At 43.5% G+C, this 14,622-nt stretch overlaps 1 protein-coding gene across 14 annotated transcripts in view; it reads left to right on the top strand.

Annotated features, from left to right (window-relative positions):
* FHOD3 (formin homology 2 domain containing 3) overlaps window positions 1-14,622 on the top strand; it is a 463,300-nt gene that overhangs the window by 190,010 nt on the left and 258,668 nt on the right. For all 14 annotated transcript variants that reach the window (XM_072829309.1, XM_072829316.1, XM_072829312.1 and 11 more), the window contains exon 4: window positions 11,763-11,830. In XM_072829309.1, coding sequence (XP_072685410.1) covers window positions 11,763-11,830 — 68 coding nt within the window. The remainder of the gene's footprint in view (window positions 1-11,762; window positions 11,831-14,622) is intronic.

A 14,622-nucleotide genomic window follows, 5' to 3' on the forward strand; every position in this document is an offset into this window, starting at 1 on the left:
CCTTGTGGCTGGATGGTTCTTTTCTCCTAAGTTTTCTCCTTGGAGAGGAAACTAGGGTTGGGTTTGACACCCTGATTCAGAGGGATAGTCTCCTGTGGACAACATCTGGGATTCTGGATGCTTCCAGGAAAGCAAAGCAGAGCTTATTTATTAGGCAACCTCCCTGCCCTTTGTGCCCTGCCAGTAGGGGGTGAGCAGGGTGGACTGCAGGGCAGCGATGCCATTGTGCCATAGCCAGCTCAGGAAGCGAAACACCCTCCACTCAAGCAAAACCAACCTAGCACTGTGGTTTCCTGGTTGTTATTAAAAGAGAACTAGAAAGACAAATAAACATAATTTTGAAAACAACCTACATCTAAATGTTTTAGCTGAATTCTAAAAGAAAGGGAATAATACAAGCCTATAAATAAAATATGTAGAGGTTTTCTAGTTTCCTAATGAGGGGAGAAGAGAACAAAGAAGAAACTGGAGCAAGAAGAGAAGAGGGCAGGGAGCCTAGCCATTTATAGGATGGAAAGGCAGAGGTGTAGACAGAGACCCAGGGGTTCTGAAGTGACAGGTCCCCATCACCTGTTTTTCAGGCCACTGTTAGCCTCAGGTGTTTTTACTGCTTTTCAGATGCAAATGATCTGATCACCACAGGGTCAGCAGCCTATTTAAAGGGCCACTGTCCAAGTGCTGACCCCTCTTGGCATGAGAACAGGGGTTCTGTGGGTTGGGTGACTGGTTCAGCTTCTCCAAGGGGAGGTGGTAGGCCTGGATGTTTCTGTAGTTTCTTCTGTCTCTACCATTCTTTGATCCTGGGGAGAAATTCTCCCCAGAATCCCAGTGTATGAAGTGGCCTACAGTAGCCGATCTGGTCCCTGCCAGGGACACTTCTGTTAAAGTGAAGATGGCAATAAACAGATGTGCACTTCACTGGGACCCAAAGCTGAGCAGCTCCCTAAAATTCAGAGGGAGAAACAGTTGCCTCCCAATGAAGTCGTTTCATTCTACCTTCCTCAGTGGCCATGAGGGAGGGTGGCCTGGTGACTTTTAAGGTAACAAGCCGGAAAGCACGTGTTGTTGAGCGGGGTTCAGGTAGGGGGCCAAGGTGGACAAGCAACCCAGCACATGGGTGCTGGATTTTAAGCCTGGTTGGTGTGGCTTCCTTCGTCAGCAGCTGTTAGAAGCTGTTTGGCACTTGAAGGGGGTCCTGTGTGACAGGTGAATACTAGGAGTTCACAGAAGGTTTGGGAGGTGAAGGAGAGTGTCTTCAGGGAGGGATGACTGGCACACAGGGGTGAGGTGGAGAAAGCAGGAAAACCATATTCCAGGCTGGGGCATGTGGCCCCTTCTGACCCTAGAGACTTTGGGATGGTATTCAGCTGTCCTAGGGGGTCCATGTCAGGGCAGAGGCACTGCTTGCAGGCTGCAGTTGCTGGAGTGTCCCATGTCTTGGGGAGTGGCCTCCCCACAAACCCAGTGGGCCAGCTGGAGATCTGGGGGTCCTTCACCCATCTCACCCCACGTTCAGCTCTATTCCTAAGTCACTCCCAAATCAACCCCTCCTTGCCATCCCCACTGTTCTTATCCCCACCTACCATCCCTTGCTCAGGTGACTCCAGAGGCTTCCTACTTGGTTTCCTGCTCCTACCCACCTCTGTTCCAGGTCCTTGGCGCTGGCTGGCCGTCCTGGCAGTGAGCTTGCTAGAACCCTGTGTCCTTAGATTCTTCCCTGCTTGCAAGCCCTCCAGCACCCTCTGTCACTGCCTGAGAGAGACATAGAGTTGAAACTTCTCAGCGTGGCAATGTGAGAGCCTGCATGCAAGGACTCCCCAGTGTCCCCAGCCTCAGGCTGTCACTGCCACAACCTGCTGAAGTGCTAGCCACGCTGAAGTGGTTGCTGCTCTGTGAACCTGGTGCTTCCCTCGGCAGCACCCAGGCTGTACACCTGCTCTTTTCTTGTCCTCGGACTCCCCTCTGCACCTCTCTTCTCAAAATGGCTCATTTTTATTTACCCTTGAAGTTTGTTCCAATGTCACCTCTTCTGGATCTCTGCTGCCCAACTTCTGGTGCACAGGTGTCACCTGTCCTTCCTTGGTGGCCCCTTAGTGCTGCAGTCACCTCACATAGCTTAGGCACTATGTGGGGGTGTGTCTGTTTCCCTCTCTCAACTCTGGATGGCTGAGACAGTCTTCCCTTACATCTGCTTAGTAGAGAATCAGTAAAGATTTCTATAAGGATGATGCGACATAAATATTTAAACTGATGGTACTCCAAGGGACTTTGGGTTTAAATAAGTTGATCTTTAGCGCTTTTTTTTTTCCTCAAGACTCATGACCTCGCCATAATTCCCATGTAGCCTCTTCATCCTCAGGCAGAATGGGTTGCCTCCCAAATGGTTGACAAATGGTTGGGGTGGCGGGAGGTTGCCCTCATGAGTCCCTACTCCCCATCATCCCACAGGTACATCTCCTAGCCAACCTCCAAAAAAAAGCCCTTGCTTTTATAGGTGTGTGATTTCTCTCTGAATTAACATAATGACATGAATGTCATGGTTAGGATGTGAATTTCAGTGGCCCACTTGATTTTTTTAAAAAAAATTTTATTTATTTGACAGAGAAAACACAGCAGGGGGTGGGGCACAAGGAAAGGGAGAAGCAGACTCCCTGCTGAGCAGTGAACCCACCATGGGGCTCTATCCCAGGACCCTGGGATGATGACCTGAGTTGAAGGCAGATGCTTAACCGACTGAGCCACCCAGCTGCCCCTGGCCCATTTGATTTTTATTGTACAAGCAGAACATAATAGTTTCCATTTCTACTAGTCATTTTCAGTTACTCTCTCCCACCTCTTATGGTCTCTGATTCCAGTGCCGAGGCCAGCAACTCAGTAACTCTCTGGTCTTAGTTTCTTTACCTATAAAAATGAAGATGCTGGGTTAGATCAGGCTTCTCGCCCGGGGTCTGTAGAATGGTGCCAGAGGCACACAGGTTGTACCTATACCCTCTGATGTTAACATTTTTGATGACCTATATATAACTTATCAATGAACCTATGACTCTAAAAAACTTAAATGTTGCTGAGGAAAACGTGATTTCTAAAATCTGACCTGTAGTTTTTTCACTGAAAAATTTTCTTCCATGCCACTTTGTTTTTTTTCTTTAAAATATTAATGTGTAATAATGAAGCTACAGTTGCAGGTTGAGGTGGATTGTATTTGCTGGGCATCAGTGTGTCTGTGGCACATTCAAATTCATGGGAAGAATGTCCAGAGTAGAATTCTCTTGACTCCGTGCTGACAAGAAGAACGTGGGACTGCAGACTTCCTGGCTGGGGAGCAGGGTGATTTCTGCAGGCGGTCTTTTGTCCCTTTTCAGAGTCACTCTTCACCAGCTCTCTCTGATGGGTGAGTCTGAAGAGCAAACGTCATGCAGCTAATGCCTGGCTGACGAGCAGCTCATTTCTTTTTGCTCCATCTGAAAAATGATGACGGTTGCATTCTCTGTGGCTGGTGCCAACAGATTCTTAAACGTAGGTGTGGACATTTTGTCTCTGAATAAATCTCCTCTCTCAGTGTGATGTCTTTTGTAGCAGCCCAAGGGTAAAAGGAAAGTTATTGTTGCCTCCACGCAGAGAGGGGTCTCTCGGGTCCTGGTCCAAGTGTTTGCCCAGGGCACTTGGTTAATATGTTTGGCACTTGGTGAGAGAAGGGTGTGCTGAAATTATTAGCCTTTAAGTCAGTGATTTATTTGGGTCTGAAGCATGATGTTCTAGATGTATCTTTCACTCTCCCACGTCCCCTGTCACACTCACAGATGTACTGGGTTCCTCCCCTCTACGTTCTTTCACTAATGTAAATTGGTTCTCATTTTCCCACAGATTTCCTCCTGACGTTCTGGTCTGCTTTCCGCACACGATGTTTTTCTTCTGTGTGTTCTTGGTGAGCAGGAAACACAGGACCTCTGTGGCTGTGCCTTTCAGCACTGATGTGGGCAGGCCGTGCAGGTTTCCTTCCTGATGATGAAACAGGAATGGTCCCGAATGGCCTTTAATCAATTTGCCCTCTGCTCATTATTATAGGCTGGTTTAAAGTATAACACATTAATTATATCTCTTAAAAGAACATGTTTCATTTTAAAAGGCAAGAACCATGGACAGAAAAGATGGGGGTGGTTATAAAGACCGTAACAAATGATGTTCTGGTTCTGCCTCCTTTCCCCACCAATTGTAGGCTCCTATGGCCTTTCACTCAAAAGCTAGTGTTATACATTTGACTGCGCCCTGGGCAGATCCAGTTTGGGAGGAGGTAGGAGCATACATACATACATTCATTTATTGGCCAACTGCAGGCTGTGCTTGACCCTAATAGGAATGGATGCATAATTGTCCCCCCATAGCGTCCCCAGATTCTGTAACTGGCACTTCCTCCTCCATGGCACCTTCTGCCACCTGAGCTCTCAAGAGCTACTGTTCACCCTTGGGGCTGTGCTGGTGGGAGGTGGGTTCCTCTTTGAGTACCTCTCACCTGGCCATCTCCAGGCTTTGGGAGAATGACAAATCTTCTGGACTCCAACCTGAGCCCAGCCTTGCCTTTTACACCTAGGATTCAGCTTTGAGTTGAGATGTTGTGGGGTTCCCCCCCCCCTTTTTTTGATATTTGGCAGGAAGGGATCCACATTTCACTTCTTAGTCACACAGGCATCTTTTCCTCCAGTGCTCTGGCTTAGGACTCTTACACTAAGTCTGGGGCAGCAGGATCTGTCTTTTTATGCACCATCCCCCCAGTAGAGGCTGCATGCTCCTTGCATGTGTTTACATCATAGGTGGACAAAGAGGAAAAGGGAGAGCCTCTGTGAGCTCCTTTGCATATGGGAGAAGCCTCTGGAGCTGCCCACTTGCTGGCATAGGGTGGGCTGGGCCTCTCTTCCTGCTCATTTGATGCCTTCTTTCTTCTGCATTGCCTGATTTTCAGGCAATAGGGACATATGGAATTCCCTCCCTTGGGACTCAGAAACCATTAGAACAGACTGCACAGTGTATTGGGTATATTTGGGGAGTCAGAGGACCCCCAAGCTCTGCTTCATCACCCACAGGCTGAAGCACAATGTGCACCTGGATCTGCACACGTGCAGACCCACACAGAGAGCAGGGGCTGCAGATACTTGAGGGCAGAACAAGGAACCCCATGGGGCTCAGTCATCCTTCCCTAAGGAAGCCTTACATGTACTCCATAACCCAGCACTGAGAATCACACTAGAACTCTGCATAGACCGGCTTCTTCTGAAGGAGTAGTGATTATTGTTCAGTAGGAAATGCATCCATGAGCTGTGTCCAGCATCCCCTCAGGAAGCTGCCAGGCCAGCCCTATTGCTAGGTGAGCCCTTCGTAGTCTCGTCTAACCCAAAGGGGAGGCCTGAGCCTTGGTGAGTCTGACTTTCTGTATGGTGAGGACTGGATGTGCTACAAGTAGAACTCTCAGTGTCTTGAACCCCAGAGTGGCCCCAGCAGTGAAAGCTCCAGACCACGCCTCCCATGGCATGGTTAGCCCTGTAGCAAGGAAGCTGGGGCTTGGGCTGTAGGAAGGAGGGTTTCTCCTCTACCAACAGGAACCATGCCTCCCAAAATGACAAATTATGCAGGCAGAACTCATTTTATTGCACTTGACTGCACTTTGCAGATACTGCATTTTTTACAAATTGAAGTTTTATGGCAATCCTGTGTCAAGCAGGTCTAATGGTGCTATTTTTCCAAAGGCATTTGCTCACTCATATCCCTATCATATTTTGGTAATTCTCACAATATTTCAAGCTTCTTCATTATTATATTTGTTATGGTGATTTGTGATCAGAGGTTATTACTCGCTGAAAGCTCAGATGCTTAGCATTTTTTAGCAATAAAATACTTTTTAATTAAGATACATACGTTGTTTTTTTAGACATAGTTCTATTGCACACTTAGTAGATTATAGTGTCAACATAACTTTTCTATGCACCGGAAAACCAAAAAAATTCATTTGACTTGCTTTATTGTGATATTTACCTTATTGCATTGGTCTGGAAGCAAACTTGGAAAATCTCCAGCACATACCTGTATGTTATTTACAAGGGTACTTGGTTCCTAATCCTTTCTGTCCTCTAGGTAAACAGCAGTGCCTCCTAAAATGTAAGTGAAGAACCAGAAGAACAGGTCAGGTTGGGCAAAGAGGCTATTTGGTGCTACTGTATTTTAAAAATAAGTAGCGATTCTGAGTTTTAATTGAGCACTGTGATTTCATTTTATACCATGACCTTGGTTCTTTTAGAAAGATAATATTATTGATCTTATTAAAAAAAAATCAGTACTTCAGGGGCACCTTGGTGGCTCCATTGGCTGAATATCTCGCTCTTGATTTTGGCTCAGGTCATGATCTCAGGGTTGTGAGATCAAGCCTTGCATAGGTCTCCCCACTCAGCAGGGAGTCTCTTGAGATTCTCTCTATCCCTCTCCCTCTGTTCCTTCTCCCTCAGCTCTGCGCTCTCTCTCTCAAATAAATGAATCTTTTAAAAAATCAGTACTTTAGAGCAATACCTCTTAATTATTACTTAATTTCAACCACATTGGTGATAACTACAATGATAACTACAATAACTACGATGTTGCTTTCAAATGTTATAGAGAACCGATGCATGACTTTTATAAAAATGTCGATTGTGTAAAGAACTTTGGTTAACTTTGGTTAACAAAGGTTATCTTTGTCCATAAAAGTGAAACTTTACTGCTAATTGCTTTAAAAAAAAAAAAAAAAAAAGCTCCAGCTTAACAAATGCCAGATTGGAAGAATTTCTGATCTAGACCTCACCTAGTGCTTTTAACGTATAGAATTAAAACTGTGCCTTTTAAAGGACATTTAAGCCAATATGTGCAATATTCTTAAATAGGATAGCTTTTGAGTTTGCTATTAAAAAACCAAAAAACTGTGTTAAAAATCTGTGAATCTTTCTTTGAAGTTGGCAGTGCTAGTTCTCTCATGTAAAAGAATTAATTGGGAACATTACTATTTCATTATCCGGCTTTGTTTGGAATAATTTTTTTTTAAAGATTTATTTATTTATTCAGTCAGAGAGAGCAAGAGAGAGGTAGAGACACAGGCAGAGGGAGAAGCAGGCTCCATGCAGGGAGCCCGATGCGGACTCGATCCCGGGTCTCCAGGATCACACCCCGGGCTGCAGGCGGCGCTAAACCGCTGAGCCACCAGGGCTGCCCTGTTTGGAATAATTATTTAAAGAAATAACAAACTGTTTTTTAAATTAACAACAACTGAAATAATAATTTTCAAATAGAAATTATAGGGGCGCCTGGATGGCTCAGTCAGTTAAGTATCTGACTCTTGGTTTCAGCTCAGGTCATGATCTCAGGGTCATGAGATTGAGCCCCCAGGTGGGTTCTGTGCTGGGCATGGAACCGCTTAGGGTTCTCTTTCCTTCTCTCTGACCTCTCCTCCCCCACAAAATAAATAAAAAATTAAAAAAATAGAAATTGTAGTTTTAATTAAAAGAGACTTGGCAAATAAGGGAGGAGGAGAATTTTTTTGGCACCACTGAGATATTTTTGGCAATCGTACAAGGATGTTTCTCATCAAAGGCTGAGTGTCACCATGAGGCTTCCCTGAGGTCTTTTGTTCTATTATCACTGAAGAGTTATTTGTGATGCCCTAGGGGTTAAAAATACAGTCAATGCATATCAATTAAAAGATAGAGATCGTCAGACTGGATAAAAACAAGTTGCAGCTATGACTGCAGGAAACTATATCAGGCAAATACTAACCAAAAGTGGCCATAATAATATTAGAAATGTAGGCTTTAAACAAGGAATATTGCCAGGGATGAAGAAAGACATTATATAGTGATAAAAGGGCAATTCACTTAGAAACCATAACAATCCTAAAGTGAGTGCCCATAACAAGAGAAAGGCAAAGTGTACCTAAAGCAAGTACTCAGACAGGTGCAAAGAGAAATAGACAAATCCACTGTCATAGTTGGAAATTTCAACATTCCTCTTATAGTGATCTACAGAAACTTAGGAAAATATAAAAGATCCGAACAGCACTACCACTCAGTTTGATGTAGTGGATATTTCTTTAACAGTCCACCTAATAATAGCAGAATGCATATGTGAATTGTTCACCATGATAAGCTATATTCTGGGCCGTAAACATTAATAAATTTAAAATAATTGATGTCATACAAAGCATATGTTCTCATTGTAAAGAAATGAAACTAGAAATTGGTAACAGAAAGATACGTGAAAAATTCCCAAACATTTGGAAGTTAAATAGTATACTTCTAAATAAACCATAGGTCAAGAAAAAGTCACAGGATTTATTCCCCTTTGAGTTGAATGAAATATTCAACATTCATTCAATTTTGAATTGAATGAAAATGAAAACATAAGATATCAAATTTGGTGGAAAGCAAATAAAGCAGTGCTTAGGGAGATTTTTATAGCATTAAGTACTTAGAAAAGAAGAAAGGTTTCAAATCAGTCGTGAAATTTCTACCTTAAGAGAGTAGGAAAAAAGAGCAAATTAGGCCAAAAGCAAGCAGAAGGAAGAAAATGATAAAGTCAGAAAAGGGGAAGAACAATGAAATCAGAAGCTGATTCTCTGAAAAGATCAATAAAATTGATATAGCTCTAGCCACACTAAGTGGAAAAAAGACCCCAATTACCAAAAATAGGAATAAGAGAGGAGATGGCTGTAGTCAATAAAAGGGTGGTAGGGAATATTATGAACAACTTAGATGAATTGGAAAAATTTTTTAAAGGATGCATGTTATCAAAGCTAATTCAAGAAGAAATAGATAATCAGAATAGCCCTATATTAATTAAAGAAATAAAATTCATGGTTTAAAACCTTCCAATACAGAGAACTCCCAGCCCAGGTGACCTCACTGGAGATTTTTGCCAAGCATTTAAAGAACGTATAATACCAAGTCTACACAGACTTATTCTGAAAGTAGAAGAGGAGGGAATGCCCCCAACTCATGAGAATCAGCACTGCTTCAACATCAGTACCATTAAAAGGAAACAAAACTACAGATCAATATTCCTTGTGAATTCAGATGTAAAAAAAAAAAAAATCCTGAAAGTATTAAGTCATTCTCAGCTAACTTTTTTAAAAAACTGATTCTGACTACAGTACCAAGTACAATACCAAGTCTCTTAACAATCTGAACATAATTAACCATAATTCTCATTCACATGAACCAGAAGCTAGGGCAGGTAATCAGTAATGAACTCTGTGATATTGTAAATTCACTTAAGGCCTATTTCTGCATGTCATCTAGTGGTACATACCCAAGAAACATCTCCTGCAAGTCTTACTACCTTACAAAGAGGTACCTGGAATTGACACTCTCATCTGTTGCTCTTCCCAGATAGGATAAATCTGCTCCTCTTCTTCAGGGCTTATATATACTCATGCTTATGTCTGATAGATTTATTCCTGTTTATTGGAAGTGGTACTGGCAAAAAACAAAATTTATATCCTCAGGATTTGAGAAGTCTGAGAGGTTAGCTGACAAAACTGAAGAAGTGATCACCTCAGGGACGAGACCCAGGGGTGATACAGTTCACTCCATTTATTTATTACTTGTGTGTTTTGGGGCAATGCACACACTTTAGAGGTCAGCTTGAAAGTTATCTGAGCCTCATGTCTTATGGTCTGTGATAAGATGTTCATTTTAGGTGTGGTTGATTTCTCTGGAATTTTCTCAGATCCTTGTTTTTAGTCAGGTGATGCATTCTATCTTAGTCAAAACTCTTTATAATTACTAAGCGATCATGGGCTGCATATTGTTTAGAGGTGGTAGATTCCATGCTGGTCAAACAACAAGAAGGGTTTGAGGTCAGACACAACACTCTAGACCCCCAAACTGACACAATCTAGCCTCTGTCACTTGCTGGGTGTTTTCATAGGTTTTGAGTTTGGAGGAACCTGACCTACCCAGTTGCCTAGAGGAGACCAGAGTATCTGCAACACAGTGAGGGAAGGAGCCAGGGGTGCATGACCAAGGGCTTGATGGGTCATGCAAAGGATTTTGGATTTCATTCTCAGTGCAGGGGCAGACATTGAAGGGTTTAAATGGGAGCAGTGATGTTATCAGGTGGTCATTTCACCCAACCCTTCTGGCCGTGATGTGGAGAGCAGATGGGAAGAGGGCAAGATGTCTATAGGGAGGCCTTCAGAGGAAGCTACTACCATGCAAAAGCTGAGCCCCACCTACCATTCATCCTTTTAAATCTAAGGTGGGAGCCTATTGCCTTCTAGAGTTACTGTGCAAGCGGGCATATTCATCTCATGACCAGACTTCTGCAAAATCTCATAGACCTATGTGTTCCATGCCCTTCTACCCAAGTCTGTGATGTAAGCAGTGAATGTGGTTCTGCATATTGCCCCCCATAGGCTGGAATCGAAGCTCAGTGTGGCTGGCCTCCAGTATGATATTGCTTTTGATTGCTTTATTCTTAACATTTAAAATAATTTGGTATCACTCTTCATCATATCAGTGTTTGATTTAACGCGAAAACGGTCTTCCTCTAAATCTCTTTTTTTTTCCCTCTAAATCTCTTATTGAATGTTCTTATTTTATAGACGGGATCCAAGACTTAGGAAAGGTAAACTACTTTGTTCAAGGTCATATAGCAAGTAGCTGGTGATCCCAGCTTTGAAATGTGGGCTTTCTGATCACTTAGTTTTTGCTCTAAGTCCACTCTTCACTAACTACTACCAAGAACAGTTCCTAGCAGGTGCTCAGGAAATACACGTTGGATGATTTTTATTGGGTCAGTCTGGTGGTACCCAAAGTTAGGAACCTAACCTGACCTCTGAATCACCTGGGTCAGGGCCAAGCCTGACTTGTGTGAAGTTGAGCAGAGTCTATGCTCCCAGGCATTCTACATACACTGGAATAACTGGTTTCTTCCTTCCTCCTGTGTGCCTCAGCACTTTGTAACTCTATTCCATTGGCTAATTAGCAATCGTGGCATATTCAATTCATTTGTCTCCCTGGCACACTGTGACTTCTGGAGGATGAGTCCTAGGTCAGGGTCACCTCCTTATACACCACACCTGGCCTAACTAGTATATGTTAAATGTGCCTAACAGCACACTGGGGGTTGTAGATGTTGGCCTGAGTTTTGAGCCAGAGAAGACTAACACAGGGCTCCTCCATCTGCCTTGCTCAGGGCCAAATCCATTCTTGAACATGAGTGAAAGCTGAGGTATAGACAAAGCTAGGGCTCTGTAGAGGAGTCCTTAAAGCCTCTGTACTGCCCTTGGGTCTCTCAAGGTGACCATCAGATCCCAGGGAAAAGGAGGTGCCTCAAAGCTGAGCTCAGCTGCAGAAAGCATGGTGGTGCAAGGGCTGTGAGGCAAGGAAGGAGGCAGGTGGGAGGATGCATTCCATCTTGCTTTGTTAATTTTCTGGGTAGAGTTGGCCATCAAGTGCAATGGTCTACAAACAGCTGGGAACAGAAGTCTGGAGAGAGGGAGGGTGGAGGCTGCGGGTGAATGTGTTGGGTGGTGATGTTTTCACCTCTCTTAGCCCCTCCTGTGGCCACCTGTAGCAGCCCAGATTGTTCTCTACACTGTCTGAGGTGAGGTCTGTATCTTAAATGGATTCAGTCTACTCACCTTTCCAGTGGAAATTCTGTTAATTGTTCACATCCTGTATTTTGACCATTTATTGAGTCAGTTTAATTAATCCTGTATGTTATGTTTTTTTTTTTTTTTATTTCAGAGAAACTGTACAACTCCAGTGGGCGAGATTTAAGAAGGGCCCTTTTCTCCCTGAAGCAGATATTTCAGGTAAAAAAAGAAGAAAAATGTACTCTTACGCCCTGCTTTTGCATTGCTGATGGAATTAAATACAGACATGTTTCTACCTCTTACTGACTATAGAAAGAAAAGTTTCTTTAGATTAAAATGTCAGTTAGGTCAAAATATCTCAGTTGAGAGTATTTTTACCATATCAAATATTTCAAACATAAGAAGTAAAGACAACTTTATCAAATCATGTTTTTCCATATTTACTTCAGGCTTTCAAAAAGAAAAACTTACTGCAAGTATAACTGAGGTCTTGTTTTCTCCCTAATTCCAGCCATCCTCTCCCTCCCCCAGGTCCCCTCCCTCATGATGGTCACAGGCATGCATGTTTCCATGCTGGTGGTGGACAGTATCCAACAATATCTGTCTCCTCTTCTGCTGACTTCATCTATGTTATGCTGCGGGTGTTGTACTTCAGCTTACTTACTGAAAGTGGGCCAGATGTAGGCATGACTGATACAGCTCTGAATGTCCTTTTGTATGAATGAAGCACAAGCTGCCTTGTTCATTCTTCTATTGGCAGGCACTTTGGTTTATCGCCAGCATTTGCTGGTACGTAAATGGTGCTGCTGAGGACCTGTCCTTTATGCACATGGGCAAGTTCCTCTTTCAGGGTCCATTTTATCCTTCTCTCCTAAGCCTTCCCTCTTTCCCTGCCCTGAGAAAGTCGTGAACCTAGTGAAGAGGGCTGGGACAAGCTCCGAGACATGAGACTGCAGGAGAGAGACTGACAGAGCCAGGGGAGGAGGAAGAGGCTGCTGTCTGGGCCGAGTTGGGATGGCATTTGCATGAACTGGTATCTGCAGAGGTTCAGTGTTCCTTCTCTAATGGTTTTGGACCCTATATAAGCAGATATATTCTGCTTCTCTCCAGTAACTGTTTTATTCACATTCTTAAAAAATTTTCATCGTCAGTGATAGTTCTGTCAGGGTGGCAGTCCCCTCATGGATGTCTTCCTGAGGTTGACAAAAACAGCAGGCCAGCAGTCCATTCCATCTGCACATTCTCTTTCCATTGTTCCTTAGACTTGGTCAACTATGCTCTTACCTTCTCCCAGAGCAGAATCCCTTCTCAGTGTCGACATTTCTGGACAGGAGTCCTCTTGGATCTGGTTGTGGTTATGGTTGTGAACCTACTGTGTCACTGCTCCCTCATGTCACACATCTCAGGGGCTGGGATCTGCCTTGGTTCAGGCTGTTTCTTCTGGAAAAATTGCAACAGCTGTCCTTGAGTACTTCCTGCCTTTGGTTCTCTCCATCTCAGTCTGTTCTTGAACTTCCTACCAGAGGGCTTTGAGGAAATCCTTTTCTTGCTGGTTCCATGTAGCCTTCTGGATGACATCTGAATTTCTCAGTATAACATGGAAGCCCTTATGGATCTGGCCTCTGCTGCCCACTTCTCTGGCTTCACTTCTACCCACGGTTGTATTCTGGGAGCAAGCCACATCCTTTTCTGCACCTTTGTCTTGGGACCTATTGCTTCTGTGTTAGCATGTGTTACCACCCCACATCCACTCTCTGTGTCTCTTAGATTATATCCTGGTATCTCCTCCAGCTAGGGTCCCTCTCCCTAAGTGACTCCTCTCAGTCCCTCCAAATACCTCAGAAGTTCCCCATGCTTCTCTCTAGCATAGAACTTAATGGACTACAGGACAGTCGTCTGAGTCTAGCTGTGTGCGAGCTCCCTGGATTTCATTGCTGGGTCTTGGGGGCCCAGCACATGTCTGGGGCTGTGTAGGCAATGGATGAATAGACTAGGTGCATTGGATAGTCTTCTAGAAGATGTCTATGTCTTCGGTCTTTCTTGTTTTGAAGTTCCATCTGTATCTCCCTGTTCCTTAGCTGAACAATAACAAAAAAAAAGCTTGTTTACCCTCGATTACATCCTTCTCTGTAACTCAGATCCCTTGATGCATGTGAGCTGGACTCTCATTGTACTACCAGAGGGTCATGCTCCTGCCACTCCTCGAGTCCCTCATCCTGCCTGCTGTTTCTGTTCAGTTTTGACTTATTTTAAAACCTGTGTTTACCCCCTTGAGTGTCCAGCTGTGGCCAAACTGAACAGAGAAGAGTTAGTTATTCCAAATGACTTTAAAACATTGTGATTTGTGTACTTTGATAGATCTACTCTAGGAACAAAAAGAAACCACACAACTGTTCATAATCTGTTGCTGCTGCTGGTGTCATATTGCTATTCTGTGACTGGTGTGTGTGTGTTCTCACTTTGTCATTTTTAGAGTTCTTAGGGCTTTGGATTCTTGGTGTTGGGGAGAAAGAAAATAGAAAGGTAGAAGAGGTTAAGTTAAAAATTCTGTATTCCCAAATACAATTGGAAGTAGCAGAATGAACCCACGGTGTTTATTGTTTAACAAACAAGCAACTAAGCATACTTCCAGCTCTGAGTTTACCAAAAAAGCACCACTAGCATTGAGATTGTGATTTTAAAAAACTGAAAGGAACCAGAGCTCCTTGGAGAAATAGCTGATTCCAAGTCTGGAGTAGGAAATGGGTTTAAAAAAATTTTTTTTTAACCCAAGGAAGCAAGGAAGCTATCAGGTACTACTAGGATTGTTGCTGGAAGAACTCAGGAGGATCTTGAATCACCTCCCACTGTCTGGTTAGAAAATTGAAACCTCAATTAGGATAATTACAATGGGTTGAAACACATCAGGTAAGTTTGTGTTGATGAGTTCATAATGATACTGAGGAATAATGATGAATAGGTCACCTTTAGAAGATGCTAGTGAACCAGCTGATTATTTTGAAAATGGGTAA

Source organism: Canis lupus, chromosome 6, assembly GCF_048164855.1.
Source record: "Canis lupus baileyi chromosome 6, mCanLup2.hap1, whole genome shotgun sequence".
Lineage (NCBI taxonomy): Eukaryota > Metazoa > Chordata > Mammalia > Carnivora > Canidae > Canis > Canis lupus.